General features: G+C 40.4%; 1 protein-coding gene across 5 annotated transcripts in view; it reads left to right on the top strand.

Moving 5' to 3' along the window:
• Alk (Anaplastic lymphoma kinase) overlaps positions 1-21751 on the top strand; it is a 51655-nt gene that overhangs the window by 3354 nt on the left and 26550 nt on the right. For 3 of the 5 annotated variants that reach the window (XM_087353982.1, XM_022080226.2, XM_087353984.1), the window contains exon 2: positions 3262-3466. In XM_087353982.1, coding sequence (XP_087210108.1) covers positions 3271-3466 — 196 coding nt within the window. In that variant the 5' untranslated portion in view covers positions 3262-3270. The remainder of the gene's footprint in view (positions 1-3261; positions 3467-21751) is intronic. The other 2 variants (XM_087353985.1, XM_087353986.1) reach the window with 1 other exon arrangement.

Here is a 21751-nt window from a genome sequence, read left to right as displayed (position 1 = left end):
GTCGGATCTTTCAACAATTACAGTCCTCCGCCCAACGTAACTACGAACGTGGGTAAAAGGGCAAACGTACAGAATACTATTGGGGTGTGGTAGCTATGCGCCTCGCTGTTTCCAGGAAATCCGGTTGCTAATTGTCCGGAGGTCCGATAAGAATCCATTGATTATGGCAGCCTGTGCAGGAATTCTTTTCAGTAGATCTGCTCGGTTCAAACCAGGTGTAGTAACGGGTTACATTGTTAATAGATTTGAAAAAAAAAATAATTTGTATTTAATCTACTTATTTTCAATAATTTATTTAACCTTAGACTCCGGTTTAACCGTGGTCTGTAAAAAAATAATTTAGCAAATGTATTGTAAAAGTTAAAACTTTTAAAAATAGATAAAATGACGCCATATAACGCATTAACACAAACCAGTTGCTGCTAAAAGCTGAATTTTACGATAATAAAACGTTATTATTATCCTTTGGAATCTTATTTTAAAGAATGTTTGTTTGTACTGTGTTAAATGTTGTACAAAATTCTTTATTCAGAAATTTAAGTAGTGTATATCTGTAAATAAACTTACGTATTTGTTATATTATATTATTTATGTGGATTTTTCGGTCATTCGATTATCCAGGAAAATACATTCGGATAATCTACCGTATCTGAAAATTGTATGACCTCGGATGATAATATAATTATTTCGATGCATTTCTGCAATATTTATTAAAATCATTTACCGCTTGTTCACTAATTGATTCATTAATTACTTAATAAGGGAAGAGACTGGGCTCAAAACCAGTATTTATGTACCAAGATTGATTCAGCATCTCCGAAATACTTCGATACTGGTCTAGATCCACTTCCCGGTACTTCTCACATTTAACGACACTGACAAATAAGAATATGGAAATTAACACAGCCATCTTATGTGATGAAGTTAATTTTTAAAACCTTTACAGTTTCTTCCATTAATTTTGACTTAGAAATTATTTGAATATATTCACACGTGACTGGGGTCTACTCTCCTAACGTCGAAACTTTGTGTTGACACCAAATCCACTTTTGCGTTTACCAAACGAGGTTCTGCCGACTGAGTATCGGCGGTTTAACAATTCCGTCAGATGCTGAGAAATGTGTTAAAATTTTGGCTGAGAGAATATTTTAAAGGGGAACCAGACAGAGCTGTTGCTTCAAGTTGAATTCGATGTAATGTAATGGCGGCATTCATGAGTAAGCATTGCGGTCGAATAATCTTGAATCAGTCAATCAAAATTCAACAGAGAGTGTAACTGAGCGGACTCGAATTTTTTTAAAAAAAAAATGTAATAAAACAAAATGGCGTCGTGCCTTCTGTCGTCTGTTTCACACCCTCTCCCTTTCTCTCTCATTCTTTCTTTCAGTTTGTCATTATATTTTCATTCGCGCGCATCTAAAGTGACGTCCGAGGTCACGGGAGACTCGTGCAACGTTGCAACTCGAATCGCGGAGCCTAGGCGTGTTAAGACAGCCCAGGACTCGGAGCATAGCAAAGGTTGCAACACTGTGCTGCTGACAGAGCCGCACGGTAAGGGACCTTGAAACACGAAATTTGTTGACGGCTACTATAGATCTCAAGACCGTCATGCAACCTTTCGGCTGTGCATTTCTTTGCTAATCTACGTCTATATCTTGAGGAACGTCGTATAAAGTCTGCATTTGACATCTATTTTTTTGGACGTAAATATGTCTATATTTTAGGGTCAGTGTCATTCGGCAAAAATGTGTTACGAAATAGTGTAACTTCATTGTTATGTTACCTAGGAAACGTCATCTGTTTATCAACAAATAAACAACAATGGTTACCTACATAGTTACCTTACATTACATTACCTTACATTACTTTACATTATGGCCACGGTGGTCTAGCGGTTAGAACGCTGGCCTTGTAATCCTGAGGTCTCGGGTTCGAATTTATAACTTGTGTTGGGCAAGGCCGTGGTCTAGGCAACACGGAGTTTTCCTCCGGGGGCTTCCCCGGTTTCTCCGTGGCATCCCAACAATTACTCCATTCACACACAGAAGAAGGCAATGGCAAACCACTTCTGGATCATCTGCCAAGAACGTATATGAACAGGTCCCAGTCCGAGAAAAGGATGGAAGGATCCTGTTCATATGGACCTGTCGTCAGACAGAACACTACAAATAAATAACTTTACATTACATTCAGCTACCACAGACCCATCTTAAGCGTAACTAATTCAAGTTAAATAAGCAAAGTCTTAATCAAACTTTACTCAATTGTAAAGCGGGTATAAAGGAAATATTTAGAATAAAGCCAATATATAAACTTCCTTTCCGTATAGACGTATTTACGTCAAATTATCCGGAACCGTGGTTCCACTAACAACTTTTTTTTTCTGCGTTTACGTATTAAACCTCGGTTTGTAGATATTACAGAGAGATCCTTAATTACATGTGATGGGTATGTAGACCGTATTCTACTCCTAAGATCAAACCAAAAGGCCCACTTTGTTAGAGAGATTTGACAACAGTGCCTAGCGACGAGGCATCAGCTTACAATTAATGGTTGGACGGGAATAATTGGCGATCTCCTCGTGAGACGAACTAGCTGCCGCCTCGGCTGTCAGTGGCCTTCTGTTTACATCTTTAATGGGACAATTACCTCAGCTGCTGGATGATGTACCATTGGCAATGCGGCAGAATATTTGGTTTATGCATTATACGACTCCTTCTAATTGTAATCCTGATCGGTCTTGTAGCCTCCGCGATCTCCTGATCTCACACCTGCAGACTTCTACCCGTGGGGCCATCTAGGGCATAATTATTGCAAAATATACGGGCAACAAATGGGACGAGCTTTGGCGTTAGATTCAAGTGTTTGACGTTCTCGTACGAGGATTCTTGACATCACATTACTCAGTTATGCATTTCAACTAACGGAGAACATTTTCAACAACGATTCAAATTTTAAGACGCTAGAATGTTAAAATCAAATTATTTCGCTACTAAAATGACGTCTCTTTTTGGAGAATTTCCGTGGCTCGATTTTCGGAGTAAAACACGATACTTATATTTATGTATAATTTTATGAATCACCCTGTATTTAATGGCGACGCATTGAAGCTGTGTTCCTTTCTTTAGGGTCATGATATTGAGGCTGTCTCACTATGGCGAGACCTGTTTTACATTTTTCGATATGTTATAATGAAGCTCTGTTAAATATTTAGGGACGTCGCAGTGAGTCAGTGTTTTGTTTCTGAAGGGATGCTGACAGTGTTTCAGAATGATGCTGTTGGTCCTGGCGCTAGTTGTGCTCGTGCTTGAGGCCTCTAGTTTAAAACCCGACGTATCTGAGACGAGTTGTGACTTCGAGACTACTTGCGCCTGGAACTGGAGTACTGAAATCCCTCACGGCTTCCGCCGCGTGACTGGTCAGGAGGCAGGCGTACCCTCCAATGATGCTAACAACGACACTCTCGGTAAGTCGGGCCAACATTTCATTTTAACAGCTCAGCGTGCCTGTAGTAACTGCCGTGATCCACGCTACACTTCGCCTTTGTCGTGGTTCAACGTGCCAAATGTTTTCCTAGTCCCCGAATACGTAGGTACCTTTTATTTCATAAAGTTGGACAACCTGTGCGGATATATCTGTGAATCAGCGTTTTGTAACTACCGTAAGTAAGCTACTTTCCATTGTTGATGAGTTAGTGAGACGAATGACGAGTGATCTTGGTTTCGATATGAAGCAGATCCCGACAAAAGGTACTGAAGGATTTGTATATTTCAGGCAGTTTTCTGCAAGAATTATTTCCTAGCCTAGATTGCTCTTGTCTGTAGCAGCAAAATTTGAGATTTAAATATGGAAGCAACAAGCTGATGATCTGTAGCGGGAATTGTACGTAAAACAGCACACATACGCAAAATAGACAGTGCAGCCAACATAAGAAGCTGTAAAATAAATCATTGCAGAAACTTTCTGACTTGCCCTGGTATATTCCATAGTTGTCAGCTGATTCTGCAGCAAATCGAGGGGGAAAACACCTGTCGGATATTTATTTGCATTTAAAATTTATAAAGGTCTGAAGAAAGGAGATGCTTTTGTTATATTTCGGTATAAACAAATCACAGGCTAATGTTTTAACTGCGTAAATGTGTGTTGTGTATTTCTGGGTTGTGATACCTTGTCGTATAGACATTTACCAAGGTTTCGGAATAACGCATCACCGCCATCTTTAGGTAGAAGTTTTTATAAGTGTATGTTCGTGTCTCGACAAAATTATAACGCTGTGGAATTATGGCGAAATTTGTATATTTGGGGACGACTGTCTCGTTCCTACAAAAAGTCTTTAAATAACCAAAATTTTACCCGCCTTCTTGTACACGTAGGTATGAAATTTGGAGAAATTTGCTGAAGAGTACATATTGATCTAAAAAAAAAGTTTTTTAAATAAAATTCAATACAGTACATACCAACTATTTAAAAAAATATTTCTACGGATAGTAATAGTGTTCAACTGTCGTAAACTTCAGGTTCTAGCAAAAATTGATATATTTTAATACGTTAAATGATATAATTGTTGTATTTGTTCCTTTTATTTTTAAACGTTATAATCTTTACAACAGAATTTCTGAATTAATAGACACCGGTTAATCCGCCCCTGGATAATCGGTGGGGATCTACTGTTTGTGTGTTCTTCCATCCATCAGATTAAACGACGCAATTGCGTGCTCTCGACTGCTTTGTTCAGCAATAGTTTTCAGAATTTTCATTGGAGAAGCTACCGATTCGAAACCCCGCCTGGCTCACATTACAAATTGCTGTGTTATGCTCGCATTCAACTCGTGCGAAGAAGCGGGCACTATTTATAGACTTCTCGAAAACGTGGGAGATGTGAGAGAAATATTAAGATGCAGATGTTTTAAGAAATCTTTATAAATAGAAACAGAACTTATTGTGGAGTATTAAAGTAAAGCTATCCCGTTATGCGCCATGTAGGCGTTTGGGGGGGGGGGAGACGTAATATAGCTCCTATTCGTTATCTTGTAATATTATTCCTTAAATATTTAGAGTTGTGTAAATGAATAGGAATTTCCATTGTTCGTTAAACCTAAAGGGTTTTATCAGCTTCGCAGTTCAATAATAATTTGGAAATTTTGTGATAAAATTATCGTTGAAGATCCGAATCAGAGTCGTGGGGAAGTATTCGAACCATTTTCGATGTAATGTGAGTCGGACAGGTGCACAGTCACTCATTGGACCAGGTGTTCAGGTTTTGTCTTTGGCAGCCGAAGTTCTGGCAAGCTGCCGCCAGCAGGCGCTGAGTGAAAGCTGACGTCGCTTGTTTTGTTGGAGGACATTGGGTTCGAGGTTGTTCACGAGTTCGAAATGACACTACAGTGCTGACATCTGTAAGCGCATGAATGAAATGAAAGTTAGCTCAAGTAACGTAATTTTTATGGTCATGACTCGGTTTTCATAAGTGAGGTTATGATTATGTTTGCATCATATGAGGGTGAGATTTTAGCTGAGGAATAATTTACTACTCGCTTTTCTATCCATAGGTTTATAGAGAGTAAACATTTTAAAATCTTAACTCACATTCCTTGTGTTTAATTAACTTTTTGAACATGGGTGTTTGAAACAAAGCAGACAAAGCTATAGGGCTTCGTACAGATGAAACAAATGCCTTACAGCTGGAGGAATATCTTCAAACAGCTCCGGTAGACCAGTTTCCATAAAATCAGGCAGTCTGTAGGTAGCAGATGGCCCATAACAATGTCCACGACGATTCCTACCCAAAAGCTGACGCCGAAGCGAACTTGATATCCACGTTTGTGGATGCCATGAGGATTATCCCGTGCCCAGAGGTGACTGTTGTGGACGTTGAACACGCCCTCACGCGTAACACACTCTTCGTCTGTCTTCAGAATGTTGTGTAAATAGAGCTCATCCTCAGCGTTTTGATGTTACACCTCTTCTTTCACTGAGACACTCCTCCAATCGTCGAAACACGTTAGCGTCTGGATGACGCCGACCAGGGTAAGGTAGCAGCGCGTATTCCAGTGCAACATTACCAGCTCGACTGTCATGACAAATAACGCTGCTGAGAACATATGATATATAACATTTTAGACTTATTTGTATAGAGGGACACGACTCGGGCACTCTCAGGCTACTTCGACTATGTCTGATACCACTTTTGTTAATAGACGTGCCAGTGGGGGCACCCTAGGACCCCCTTCCGGCTAGACTACAGTCATATTTAAACCTCAAGTTGTACGTGTTATGGAAGTAGCGGTAATGTTTGATTGGATTGAGGTGGCGAGAGAGAAATTTGTTGTAGCGGGAAAATCTTTTGAGTCTCCAACGTAAAAGAATTATGCTGAGTGTTACAGTTCAGCTGTTGGCACGTCTGTCGTGTATTCCGAAAGTCAATTTTTTTTAAAATTTTCTTCTCAGAGTTACCGATTATTCGGACTGGAATATTCTCATTCACTCCAGACAAATGTCGTAATATCACATCAAAATATGAATTTGAATTTTGTTTCCACGTTACTGCGGTTTCATACTGTAATATTAATTCTACAGTTTGACACTTGGCGCTGTATAACCTGAGATATTGACCGACTGCTGCTAAACTGTCAAACCGTGATGTTGGTACGACTGTTCAGAGGTTAGAATTTATGTAAATATGAGGTCTGATGCATAAAGACGATTGTCATATTGTCAATCACCAAGGCGAGCTCCCCGATGATGGAGGCAGCAAGTACCTTTAAAACGCCAGTACACGGCGCAACAACGCATAAGACAGCAGCCATCTTGATTACAGTGATTTTCGCGTGAGCTGTTTTCTCTCTCTCCTTGACGTTTGTTGTGCATTCGAATGTATTTTTATCTCAGTAGCTGGCCAGGATTCAAGAGAAACGTATTAAATAAAGATCGGTGTGAACAATAGAAGCGAGACCAATTCGCTGAAATATCCTGCAGGATTGGTTAAGCAAAGGAAATTCACGGTACAGTCCCAGGATTTTTCTGCAGGGAACATTTTGTGAGACGGACAATTTTTTTCCGAGCTGACATGCTTAAAATCCTGACCAATAAACTGTTTCGATCTGTCCATTGAGATGATTGCATGATTCAACTGGAAAATAGGGGGACAGAAACGGTCGTGGCCTATTTCAAACGACAACCCCGACGTTATCTTGAAAGAACTGTAGTAGAATCTCGTCCAAAATATAAATTTATTTTTTTGTTTGTTAAAATTATTTATGATGGCTCAGCCATTTTTGAATGTTTTATTGTATAAATTTTTTTCCCACACTATTTTTTGATATAATTTGAAGTCAGAACCACAGAATCCTTCTCGATAGGCTGTTAAGAAATGCCCATCCTTTCATTAAAAAACGAAAATTTACTACCTTGCTGTATTTTTTTAATCATGAGCCAATTTATAGTTACATCTTACATTCTCAGATCCATTTTAATATTATCCTCCATTATACGCCTAGGACTTTCAAACAAACGGCCTCTTTCGTTCAGATTTTTCGACTCAAACTAACGTTCGTACTGGGACGATTATCGATAGTTCGAGGTTCGATTTGTGGTTTCAGAATGTTTCAAAATTCAGTGACAGACTTTAAACACGGAGAATTGGGTACGCCATATTTGTGTTACGCAATGCATCATGTTTCCGTTTCTTAATTATTGATGTTTCTTCGACACTCGTTCGCTACAGCTACATGTCTTCTATCTCTTATTTCCGGAACTCCATCTGCGCAGGTCGGGTCGCTTGTCACCATAGCTTGGCGCATCGTCAGGTTGCGGACAGTGAGACGGCCTCCAGATATGGACTGAAGTTCTTACTTTATTGAACAAGCTCTGAAAGTGTATGCCGTCCTGGCATACACATAATAATATCCTCGTGTTTTCTGTTCAGTCTACGTTCGATAGTTCCCACTTTGGCCACCAGATAGCAGTACCTGAATGTCCATCCCACTTACCTCATCCGTTCTTTAGTTATCATCGCTTGTAGGATGTTCAAAAGACTTTGAGGTCGTGCAGAATAGCACATTTCTCGTTATTAACTTAGTGCAAATGACGCGGACAGCCGACAAGAGGTGCTTCTCCAATTTTGCCAGAGCTCCCCAATATATAAACCAGCACTTTAAGAAATGGTAAGGACTAGGAGGGATGCTTTGGGGCGACGTAAGGAACGGAAAATGTGTATAAAATTAGGAATTTTAAATGTTGGAAATCTTTATGTGAGAGGTTTTTTTTTTGAAAATAAACAGTAAGAAAATAAACAAAATATAAGTTAGGCAGGGCAGATAGTGGCGGAGATGGGAAATGCATACACAATTTGGTTGGAAAACCACTCAGAAGTCCTAGGACTAGATGGGAAGACGATCTTAAAATGGATATCCGGGAAACGAGGAGACGAGAAAACCATAAGATACAAAGGATAGGTGACAGCCGACAAGGGTCAGTCTTCTAACCCCTGGGAGGGGGGGGGGGTTTGAACGATGTCAGAAATCTAGTCACCTTAAAACAGGCTACGTGTTATGAAATGTTAGATTGACCTTCAAGCTCGGTGGGAACTCTGGTACGACACGTGTAATGGAAAATGACAAGAAGAGATGAGCAGGACACTTAGCACGCAGATAGGGACGAAACATACTTACAGAACTTAGGCGGAATACCTGAAAAATATATCACTTGTAAGATGTAAGCATAGAAAGGAGACCATGAACTGAAATTAGTAGTGTGTGAGGATTAGGAGTGGTCCAATGACGGTATAAAAAGGTGTCGAGCCTTCGGGTTCCATAAAATACGTCGAACATCTCGACTATCCGAGCAGTTGCTCGAGAGGGATTTTGTTTCGCGGCTTTAATGAACCGGATAAATGTATTAGCGGGAGCCTAAATAGTTGTCAGTAAAGTGAAAGGCGACGAACGGAATGAATGATTGGGTTTCAATTTCGAGGACGTTCGCAAATTGAAACACTTCGCCTATTCACGTCATTAAGTTTGACCTTGGAAGTCTTGTTAAAAATTTGTCGACAGATTATAATTTAAGTTAGAATCGACAACAACAAACAGCGTTACCGCAAAGCGCGTACGCCCATGCGTGAGGAGTCTCCAATCATTGCGCAATCACGTGGGGAATCCCCACGATGACGTTGTGACCAAGCGATACAGATTCCGGACGAAAATGTAGAACAGATTGATAACGCATAAGCCAGAAGCCACTAGAACAATTCGAAAAGATCAAATTGTGACTAAAGTTACAGATTTGTTACGCTATGTATATGTTTCCTAACTTATTACTCTGACCACCACTGTATTTAGACTGGTTCTTTGGCTTGCCAAGCCTAATATTCAATTGGTACTGGAGTTAAAACGGCCGTAGCGTGAGGGTGACCACCGGAGAGTTCTACTGGACCGTGTTGAAAATAAAACACAAGACGTCTCCATTGCTAAGATCAAGTGGTCAACGCTGTTTGCAGAAATAATCGCTGTTTACGCAGAGAATGAAACGAAACCCCGCAAACGCGAAATGTAGAGTTATTGATTATTAAAGCAGGTGGTCCAGTAACCACTGGACCTTAAAGAGTTGATTAATTCCGTGGTTAATCTTAAATTGTCGCATCCTGTTGTGTTTATTTACATCAAAACGAGTAATGTGTTATATAATATATAACTCTCTAGTTTAGTAAATGGTGTTTGATGTATGATTAGGCGAAAATGGAGGACCATATCAAACCAGTCGGAAGACTGATGACAAAGAAACAAACATATCTGCGATACGCCGATACATAGTGTGAATGATATATTTTTATATGTGGAATATAATGCATTAGTTGTGTTGACAGAACCTCAACATTTTTTATTAACTCAATTGTTATCGGTGTCGTTGCGAAGAGGCCGCTGTCCTCTCCCTCCCAGATGATACATGAGTGAAAATGGATCAGCAGTCAAATGATACCGCGGAATAACCGAAGGATTCAGAGAGAAAAATATTCCAGTGCCATTTTATCCAACACAAATCCCACATGGACTGACCTGGATGCGGGACTTGTCTTCACAATAAAAATTCTTCCTTGAAAAGCTTGTAGTTATACATCTTGCCAAAAAGAAACTGCCTGGTTTTTAGAACTCAGACTTTATTACAGCCTTAAACATCCCCGCTAAAGGACCGTGTTCTGATCCAGATGAGTTCAATCCACACCAATTTTATCTACGATCCATTTATTCCAGTCAACACCTACGTTTCCGAAATAATATCTTATATTGAGATTTTTTTAAAATTTCTTTTAGTGTTTTGTCTGACGACAGGTCTATATGAACAGGATCCTTCCATCCTTTTCTCGGACTGGGACCTGTTCATATACGTTCTTGGCAGATGATCCAGAAGTGGTTTGCCATTGCCTTCTTCTGTGTGTGAATGGAGTAATTGTTGGTATGCCACGGAGAAAAACTCCGTATTGCCTAGACCACGGCCTTGCCCAACACAAGTTATAAATTCGGGCACCGCCGGGAATCGAACCCGAGACCCCAGGATTACAACGCCAGCGTTCTAACCGCTAGACCACCTCATCTTAATATTATTTAGTGTTCTGTCTGACGACAGGTCCATATGAACAGGATCCTTCCATCCTTCTCTCGGACTGGGACCTGTTCATATACGTTCTTGGAAGATGATCCAGAAGTGGTTTGCCATTGCCTTCTTCTGTGTGTGAATGGAGTAATTGTTGGGATGCCACGGAGAAACCGGGGAAGCCCCCGGAGGAAAACTCCGTGTTGTCTAGACCACGGCCTTGCCCAACACAAGTTATAAATTCGAACCCGAGACCCCAGGATTCCAAGGCCAGCGTTCTAACCGCTAGACCACCTCATCTTAATATTATTTAGTGTTCTGTCTGACGACAGGTCCATATGAACAGGATCCTTCCATCCTTTTCTCGGAGTGGGACCTGTTCATATACGTTCTTGGCAGATGATCCAGAAGTGGTTTGCCATTGCCTTCTTCTGTGTGTGAATGGAGAAACCGGGGAAGCCCCCGGAGGAAAACTCCGTGTTGCCTAGACCACGGCCTTGCCCAACACAAGTTATAAATTTGAACCCGAGACCCCAGGATTCCAAGGCCAGCGTTCTAACCGCTAGACCACCGTAGTAGGTATATTGAGATATTCTACCAAAAATTTTGTGCGCTCTCCTCATTGGACCTGAGAGCTACGCTACGTTGCCCACTCATGTCTTCATTTTGTATTCAGTTAACCCAACAGTAGAACGATATTTGTAACTGATTTTCGCCAATTATACTCATCGCCGTGAAAACCTCAAATCTTACATCATTTTGGTTGTTAAATCTTTGGGAAAGTACCGCTTGAATATCAAGAGAGAAAAAAGCTGGTGTGAGGATATAGTTCAATGGCGGCAGTCTCTTGACCAGCTGATAGCAACTTGATGTGCTTCTCACGCGACGGGCGCCATGTTGTAGCAGCTGTTGCCGCTGTAGGATCAATTCCTCGCGTTGCCTGGTAACGCGCGCTTTCTATAATGCATGAGCCGATACCAGGCTAATGGCGTTTCCCAGGATGCTTTGACACACCATCCGTTAGCCTGGCAGCAAAATTCTACGGGCTGTTCTTTTTCTTTAAGTTAATTCAGCTTCCCGAGTAATTCCATATTTTTGTAGCATTTAAACTCTTTATAACTTTATAGTATTTCCGTAATGCAAGATTCATTGTAATAGTACAAAAACATTTACAGTTCTTGCTACGTGTTCCAACAACTTGTTGCTTTCACCGACATTTTTGGTAGGTGTCCCATAAGGTAATTTTCGTGTTTCTATATCACAGTTAGACAACTTGTTCTGATCCACAATCATACCAACATTTTTACCTCACGTAAATACCAACTGAATACATGGACTGATTAATGTTCACATCGGGACTCGACACCTAGTACTTTTGGTAATCTGGTTCAGCTGATGTCGGTGTTCGCCAGATCTGAAAATAAATCAGACTAAATTTATGTTCGCAATTTTATGTACGTGTGAAAAGTCGTTATTCAGAAATCAAATTGTCCATTTAATGCGCCCAGTGCCACCAACTTTAACAATCAATAACTATGCATTTTGTACTTATGGATTTCTTACGATTATTATTGTCAGTGTAAACGTGTATTTCTCCTTAGACAGTATCAACCAATGATCCATGTTTGTAATGGAGAAGTGATGTATTCTTAAATATTATTTAAATTAACTCCGGCTTCAAATGATTAACCAAGAGGGAGGATGGCAGAGCCATCTGTGAGTTGGATTTCGTACGAGATGGTAGCTGGTTAATCACAGCTGAGAAAATGGCTTTTTCATTTTAAACTGAGACTCTAGAACGTTTCTTCCTACTCGAAGTACCACAGCAACGGAATGGTAATATTTTCCTTTATTGATATTATACTTACGAAATAAATGCATTGCTTCTATGAGGAAAAGAGTTGATAGGATTTTATCATATTCATTTATGGGGTTGATAATATGAGAGCGATAATGCTGAGAATAAATTTTGATATTCGAATACGATGAAGCTAATACACAGAGCTACTAATTGTTATTATTATTATTATTACCCTAGCGCATAACCCGTCAAATTTGACGTGAATTAAACTTTTTTTAGTGTGGAATTTTAGAGTTTATTTTAGCTCTGTCTTTCAAGTTGACATAAAATAATAAAATAACTTTACAGCGACGGAAACGAAATTTCTGCCAAACTCAGAATTTGCCAGACTCTTCCATAGGTGCCACCATAACCTCGCTTACATTTCGTGTTATCAGAGTTTATAACTTGTGTTGGGCAAGACCGTGGTCTAGGCATCACGGAGTTTTCCTCCGGGGGCTTCCCCGGTTTCTCCATTCACACACAGAAGAAGGCAATGGCAAACCACTTCTGGATCATCTGCCAAGAACGTATATGAACAGGTCCCAGTCCTAGAAAAGGATGGAAGGATCCTGTTCATATGGACCTGTCGTCAGACAGAACACTAAATAATATTAAGATGAGGTGGTCTAGCGGTTAGAACGCTGGCCTTGTAATCCTGGGGTCTCGGGTTCGAATTTATAACTTGTGTTGGGCAAGGCCGTGGTCTAGGCAACACGGAGTTTTCCTCCGGGGGCTTCCCCGGTCTCTCCGTGGCATCCAAACAATTACTCCATTCACACACAGAAGAAGGCAATGGCAAACCACTTCTGGGTCATCTGCCAAGAACGTATATGAACAGGTCCCAGTCCGAGAAAAGGATGGAAGGATCCTGTTCATATGGACCTGTCGTCAGACAGAACACTAAATAAAAAAAAATAGCATGAATAACGCGATGGACAATGTCGATTAGGCGTATACATTATTAGGAGATTGTCACTATCATCATCATACTGTAACTTTACCAGAATTTTTCCACAGGGACCCTTGCTTTATAATTCTAGGTAATTTTTATAACTTTAAAATAATATCGTATTATTAATAATCTTCATGACTATAACATTTGAAGGTTGACATTAATTCTGTAAAAATTTGGTGTTTTCAAAAAGGGGTGATTATTAGTGTTGGTAAAACGTTATTATATCTACCCTTTAGTCTTAAAACCATTACTATTGACTTTGATCATAAACTGTGCAATAAAATTTATTATCTTAGGTTTCCAGCGTGTCAAAGATTTTGGAGTTCTGTTGGGCCGTAAGCTCTGTTTTCAACACAACGTTGACTCCACATTTTCTGAAGGTTTAGTAATTTTGGATTTGATTTATTATGATTTACATTCCTTTTCGACGGCTTATAGCCTAAGTTTTTTTGAAACCGCCCTTGTACGACCAAAACTAGAATATGCATCTGTTGCCTGAAATTATTCGTCTAAATTCAAAAATTTTCAAATAAAATTTGCCGCGTTATGCTATAGCAGATGTTTTTGTGGGAGCTATGTAGAAATAATTATGAATTTATTTAGCTCGACTAAATCTCTCTACACTATATTCTAGATGGCGGCATATATTTTCCCTTTATTTTATTTTATTTTATTTAGTGTTCTGTCTGACGACAGGTCCATATGAACAGGATCCTTCCATCCTTTTCTCGGACTGGGACCTGTTCATATACGTTCTTGGCAGATGATCCAGAAGTGGTTTGCCATTGCCTTCTTCTGTGTGTGAATGGAGTAATTGTTGGGATGCCACAGAGAAACCGGGGAAGCCCCCGGAGGAAAACTCCGTGTTGCCTAGACCACGGCCTTGCCCAATACAAGTTATTAATTATAATATTTTCCCTATTCCTTATTAATGTATTTAAAATCAAAAAAATATTTCTTTGTCCATGTTTGTGTCAGTATATGGATACGTACTATGTTAACTACAGACTGCTCTACATTTATGACAAATTACAATTTAAAGATTATTTACTCATTTAGATGTGCTTAAGTAGCCATTGTTTTTTTTCAAGGTCATCGTAATTTTTTTAATTAATATTAGTCGTACATTTCCTTTATGGGTATTTTATTATATTACTTATGAGTAGAATTCATTCTGGTTTTGTTCATGCTATGTAGGTTTCATGTTGTACGTTTGGACTGTGTTTCTTATACTTTTTCGTGTTATATTTTGATCTCTTACGTCATTTACAGATAGTACACGAAAACAGGCATAAGAATGGCTACTAAATGTACAAATGAAAATTACATCGGACTGATTCTTATATTTATTTTTGCATTTTCCCGACGTGTTCTGCATATTGCCCTACAGTCACATTTTCATAGTATATAGAGTGTTCAAAAAAGATGTATACACATTTAATGATTGAAATAAATACATTTTAGTTAACTAAATAATTACTTACGTCAACATTGGTACTAAGTGATTTATCGAATTTTGTGTAGGTGTTCAAAATGGCTACCGTTAGCTTTGTGACGTAGTTGAACAACCGACTGACAAGGTTAATATTTCGTATTATAACGTGTCTCGATCTTTTTCGGACGTTCTGTAGATCTGATAATGTTAACGACCACTTTACATAAGAATATACGATTTGCTTTATGTAATCTTATGGCAGTAAGTCATAAGACTTCAATGAGCAAAAAATAGAATAAAAATATCCAGGTCGAGTTCAGACTGCGCTAAAAACAAATTTGTTTTATCCTATTAATTCAGTTGTGTCATAGTACGACTTTGATGCCCATTTAAAAAGCTTAGAGGTCTGTCTAATTTTCTTTTATTGTGTATAATATCAGTGAACAGTGAAAACATAATATCGATTATCTACTCTTTCAGAGTATAGTATCGATTTATCGCCAATTTGAACAAGCCAAAATAAAAAAACAACGAACAGTATCGTGTAAATTAATGTTTTTATTACATTTAAAGAGTTCTTGGTAGAAATATTGATTGAGTTCATTAAAAAACTTTGCCGACCACGGTGGCCTTGTTCGCTGGGACACTGTAATCATGGGTTCAAATCCCGCTCAAGGCATGGATATTTGTCCGCGTTGTGCTATCCTGTGTGTCTCTTACGACGGGCTGATCACTCGTCCAGGGCGTCTTACCAAATGTCCAAATAAACTAAGAAACGTTCCATATGTGAGTAGGCCAAGGTCCTTCAAGGACTGTAGAGTCACGCAGAGAGTGATTTTCCTCAGTCTTATGTTATTCAGTCTCTCCTGGGTCCATATATTCTCGTTGGTACTTTGTTCTTAAACACCCAGTATCTGTATTCGTCCCACAGAATAAGTTAACAGTTTCCAATCATCTGAATCATCAGGTGAAATTACAGTTTTACATATTTTGACATTCAGGATTTTCGACAGATTTTAGACTGAAGAGTAGAAAGCATTTTTCGAATTAATCTGCTACCAACTTGTCCAGAACATGTTTTTGTCCGGAGTCCAACTATCCTGAGTGAGGTTTTTCGTGTTTTTCCTCAGTCCTTCCATTCAAATTACGAGATGATACCTCATATTACACCACGACCGGATCCTTCGATATTATTACCAATTCATTATTTTATTCAACCTATCATTCGATGATAGGTCTATATTTTGAGCTACTGACATCATCACTAAATAAATAAATAAAAAATAAACATGCATGTTGGTCGCTTTACGATGTCCTGGGTTGTGATGCCAAATAGACTCTATGAACTAACTAACTAACTAACTAACTGACTGACTTAATGACTGACTAACTTAATGACTGACTAACTGACGGACTGACTAACTAACTAACTAACTGACTGACTTAATGACTGACTGATTGACTGACTGACTGACTAACTAACTGACTGACTGACTTAATGACTGACTTAATGACTGACTAACTAACTAACTAACTGACTGACTTAATGACTGACTGATTGACTGACTGACTGACTAACTAACTGACTGACTGACTTAATGACTGACTTAATGACTGACTAACTGACGGACTGACTAACTAACTAACTGACTGACTGACTAACTAACTGACTGACTAACTAACTAACTGACTAACAAACTGACTTAATGACTGACTGACTTAATGACTGACTAACTTAATGACTGACTAACTGACGGACTGACTAACTGACGGACTGACTAACTAACTAACTAACTAACTAACTGACTGACTTAATGACTGACTGATTGACTGACTGACTGACTAACTAACTGACTGACTGACTTAATGACTGACTAACTGACTTAATGACTGACTAACTAACTAACTGACTGACTGACTAACTAACTGACTAACTAACTAACTAACTGACTAACTAACTGACTGACTGACTGACTGACTAACTGACTGACTAACTAACTAACTAACTGACTGACTGACTGGCTAACTAACTGACTAACTAACTGACTGACTGACTGACTAACTGACCAACTAACTAACTGTCTGACTGACTGACTGACTGACTGACTAACTAATTGGATGGCTTACCGAACCCGAAGGTTCATCACCGAACTAACAAGAGCTCTCCACCGATCCCTGTCCTGGGCCAACAAAATCCAGTCTCCTTCAACTCCTCTCTCCTATAGAGATTATCCTCTCATCTACGCCTAGGTCTCCCCAGCGGTCTCTACCCCTCAGGCTTCCCAACCAACACCCGGTGCACACCTCTTGTCCCATCCATGCGGGCTACATGCCCCGCCCATCTCATTCTTCTGAGAGAAACAAAGCTAAACAGTGGTGCCAAATGTGACTTTGTGGAACGTTGGCTTCCAGTAAATGTGGGTTTTTTTTGAATATATTTTTGTTTACAAAGAATAAAATATTCGTAAACTTGCGACCTTAGCTACGCGAATCAACTCCTTTTCCGCTGCAAATGCTGCTATCACGTGGTATCAGTGATGGTTCTTACAGACTTACTTTGCTGTTGGTCACTCAACAAAGATCAGAACCGGGCTCGGCCGCCATTTCGCGTGAAAAGTTCTGTAACTGCACGGAACAGGCTTCTTCGTAAGCTAAAAGTTACTCAACTACGCAAAACATTATTCACCTTTTATTAAACATGAAAATTTACGACTGCGGTCACAAGAGTTCGCCACTAGAAGCTATCCCCAAACAAATGAATCCAGTCTATGTGTTCTAATGCCGTACTTCCAGTGTTACGATTAACATTTTTAGTTCATTTGTAATGCTTTGAAGGACAGATTAAAAATGAATGCGAAGTTTTGGAAACTTTTCAATAGCTTCTGAGTAGGATTTGAGGTTTTCACAGCGGTGAGTATGAAGATTTCTGTCTTCTGGGTTGTAGCGAAGTGTAGTCTGGTAGATGTTTACCAACGTTTCAGAGGTCATACTGCCTCTGTCATCAGGGCGATAAGTATGAAGATTTCCGTCTTCTGGGTTGTTGCGCTGTGTAGTCTGGTCGATGTTAACCAACGTTTCAGAGGTCATACTGCCTCCGTCATCAGGGCGATGAGTATGAAGATTTCTGTCTTCTGGGTTGTTGTTGCGCTGTGTAGTCTGGTCGATGTTAACCAACGTTTCAGAGGTCATACTGCCTCCATCATCAGAGTATGAAGATTTCTGTCTTCTGGGTTGTTGCGCTGTGTAGTCTGGTCGATGTTTACCAACGTTTCAGAGGTCATACTGCCTCCATCATCAGAGTATGAAGATTTCTGTCTTCTGGGTTGTTGCGCTGTGTAGTCTGGTCGATGTTTACCAACGTTTCAGAGGTCATACTGCCTCCGTCATCAGAGTATGAAGATTTCTGTCTTCTGGGTTGTTGTTGCGCTGTGTAGTCTGGTCGATGTTAACCAACGTTTCAGAGGTCATACTGCCTCCATCATCAGAGTATGAAGATTTCTGTCTTCTGGGTTGTTGCGCTGTGTAGTCTGGTCGATGTTTACCAACGTTTCAGAGGTCATACTGCCTCCATCATCAGAGTATGAAGATTTCTGTCTTCTGGGTTGTTGCGCTGTGTAGTCTGGTCGATGTTTACCAACGTTTCAGAGGTCATACTGCCTCCGTCATCAGAGTATGAAGATTTCTGTCTTCTGGGTTGTTGCGCTGTGTAGTCTGGTCGATGTTTACCAACGTTTCAGAGGTCATACTGCCTCCGTCATTAGAGTATGAAGATTTCTGTCTTCTGGGTTGTTGCGCTGTGTAGTCTGGTCGATGTTTACCAACGTTTCAGAGGTCATACTGCCTCCATCATCAGAGTATGAAGATTTCTGTCTTCTGGGTTGTTGCGCTGTGTAGTCTGGTCGATGTTTACCAACGTTTCAGAGGTCATACTGCCTCCGTCATCAGAGTATGAAGATTTCTGTCTTCTGGGTTGTTGCGCTGTGTAGTCTGGTCGATGTTTACCAACGTTTCAGAGGTCATACTGCCTCCATCATCAGAGTATGAAGATTTCTGTCTTCTGGGTTGTTGCGCTGTGTAGTCTGGTCGATGTTAACCAACGTTTCAGGGGTCATACTGCTTCCGTCATCAGAGTATGAAGATTTCTGTCTTCTGGGTTGTTGCGCTGTGTAGTCTGGTCGATGTTTACCAACGTTTCAGGGGTCATACTGCTTCCGTCGTCAGAGTATGAAGATTTCTGTCTTCTGGGTTGTTGCGCTGTGTAATCTGGTCGATGTTTACCAACGTTTCAGGGGTCATACTGCCTCCGTCATCAGAGTATGAAGATTTCTGTCTTCTGGGTTGTTGCGCTGTGTAATCTGGTCGATGTTTACCAACGTTTCAGGGGTCATACTGCTTCCGTCATCAGAGTATGAAGATTTCTGTCTTCTGGGTTGTTGCGCTGTGTAGTCTGGTCGATGTTTACCAACGTTTCAGGAGTCATACTGCTTCCGTCATCAGAGTATGAAGATTTCTGTCTTCTGGGTTGTTGCGCTGTGTAGTCTGGTCGATGTTTACCAACGTTTCAGGGGTCATACTGCCTCCGTCATCAGAGTATGAAGATTTCTGTCTTCTGGGTTGTTGCGCTGTGTAGTCTGGTCGATGTTTACCAACGTTTCAGGGGTCATACTGCTTCCGTCATCAGAGTATGAAGATTTCTGTCTTCTGGGTTGTTGCGCTGTGTAGTCTGGTCGATGTTTACCAACGTTTCAGGGGTCATACTGCCTCCGTCATCAGAGTATGAAGATTTCTGTCTTCTGGGTTGTTGCGCTGTGTAGTCTGGTCGATGTTAACCAACGTTTCAGAGGTCATACTGCCTCCGTCATCAGGGCGATGAGTATGAAGATTTCTGTCTTCTGGGTTGTTGCGCTGTGTAGTCTGGTGGATGCTTACCAACGTTTCAGAGGTCATACTGCCTCCATCATCAGAGTATGAAGCTTTCTGTCTTCTGGGTTGTTGCGCTGTGTAGTCTGGTCGATGTTAACCAACGTTTGAGAGGTCATACTGCCTCCATCATCAGAGTATGAAGATTTCTGTCTTTTGGGTTGTTGCGCTGTGTAGTCTGGTCGATGTTTACCAACGTTTCAGGGGTCATACTGCCTCCGTCATCAGAGTATGAAGATTTCCGTCTTCTGGGTTGTTGCGCTGTGTAGTCTGGTCGATGTTTACCAACGTTTCAGAGGTCATACTGCCTCCGTCATCAGGGCGATGAGTATGAAGATTTCTGTCTTCTGGGTTGTTGCGCTGTGTAGTCTGGTCGATGTTAACCAACGTTTCAGAGGTCATACTGCCTCCATCATCAGGGCGATGAGTATGAAGATTTCTGTCTTCTGGGTTGTTGCGCTGTGTAGTCTGGTCGATGTTAACCAACGTTTCAGAGGTCATACTGCCTCCATCATCAGGGCGATGAGTATGAAGATTTCTGTATTCTGGGTTGTTGCGCTGTGTAGTCTGGTAGAAGTTTACGAACTTTTCAGAGGTTCATACTGCCTCCATCATCAGGGCCCGTGAAACGTTGGTAAACTTCTACAAGGCACTACAATGCAATAAAAACAAGCATCTTCCTCATGCTGGTTGTTTAATGTGGCCTTTGGTCTTTCGGAACGCCGTGCCTTACCAGAGCACGTGTCTCTGTTGTCTCCCACGCGAACGGTTCAACGTATTGCACCCGGAAGAGACCGGTGTGGGAGGACAGGTAGACTCCGGCCCGAAATGTTCTTCGCAGTTTTGTGAATGTCAGGATTGGATAGAGAATCAGTTTACGTTCCCAGTGAGGAAACAGAATTTCACAGTTCGTTGTGTTTTTTCAGTTGCCTTGTTGGGATAAATATTCGAAACATATGAACAGGTGATTTTCAAAACTTATTAACGAAATAAATTATTTTGAGATTTATTATTGTTACACATTCTTTGTCACCACGTCTGTTACTGGACGAAATTTTTGGTCCCAGTACGGGGGCGAACCTGGGCCCCACGCTTCGGGGGATATCAGCTTATTGACATCAAGAAAATTGAAATACTTCGCGCTCATTACACTTTAAGTGTCCAAGAACCATATTTAAATATTTTAATCTTATTGTAATCTTAGAACAGATAAGAATATACTCTTTAATAAATGTAAGGTTTGGCCCTTGTAATATTAAACTTGCAGTTTACGGGCTTTTTTTTTCTGACCGCTTCGCCCCGAGCTCCAATCCCCTCTAGGGACGCTTCTGACTATAAGCCATGAAAAGGCATTGATAAAATTTAATTTTCCTTCTATGAAGTTGGCAGGAACTTGTCGAAGCTTATATCTCATTTGCTTTTCCAAAACCCACCAACTACGAAATATCTAATTCTTCAAAACAAAAATAAAGTTAAAGAACAACTGTTGGGGCTTTGTGGACGATTTGTGTTTTGATGAAAGTGCAGATGACCCGCCTCGTTCGCGGGTTTCCACATCGCGTTTTGTCGTGGTAATAATTGTTCATCGCGGCGTAGGTCCCTGTCTCACGCGCAGGCGCACTGAACAGATATCAGGTGATTGCCTGCCAGCGCTGAAAAAAAGGCCTTTAGATGACTGATGACTTTATCGATTTTTTTTATGTTTACCATTTCATGTATGAGTTGCCTGAAATTTAAACGCGAAATGGAAGTTCCACTAAGTCTTTTGTGCCCCTCTCCAACATTCATTCTTTGTAGTTCGATCGCACTGACATCTTTCGGCCAGGAACGCCAACTTCAGTCCAATAAACACCAGCACGCCCCGTATTAGCAAGTAACTATGCATATTGATTCAATTTTTCGTGTGTTATTCCCCCATTATACACAATATTTGTTAAACCGATCATGCAAACTATTATAGCGGCAGTGAAGATGAGGTAGGTACGTGACCGGAAACCCATGTGAAGAAAGAAAG

This window comes from Zootermopsis nevadensis, unplaced genomic scaffold, assembly GCF_977971745.1.
Source record: "Zootermopsis nevadensis isolate Lab colony 2312 unplaced genomic scaffold, Znev_1.0 Znev_ptg000022l, whole genome shotgun sequence".
Classification (NCBI taxonomy): domain Eukaryota; kingdom Metazoa; phylum Arthropoda; class Insecta; order Blattodea; family Termopsidae; genus Zootermopsis; species Zootermopsis nevadensis.
Note: the sequence above shows the minus strand (reverse complement) of the source record. Positions and strands in the feature narration are given on the sequence as shown.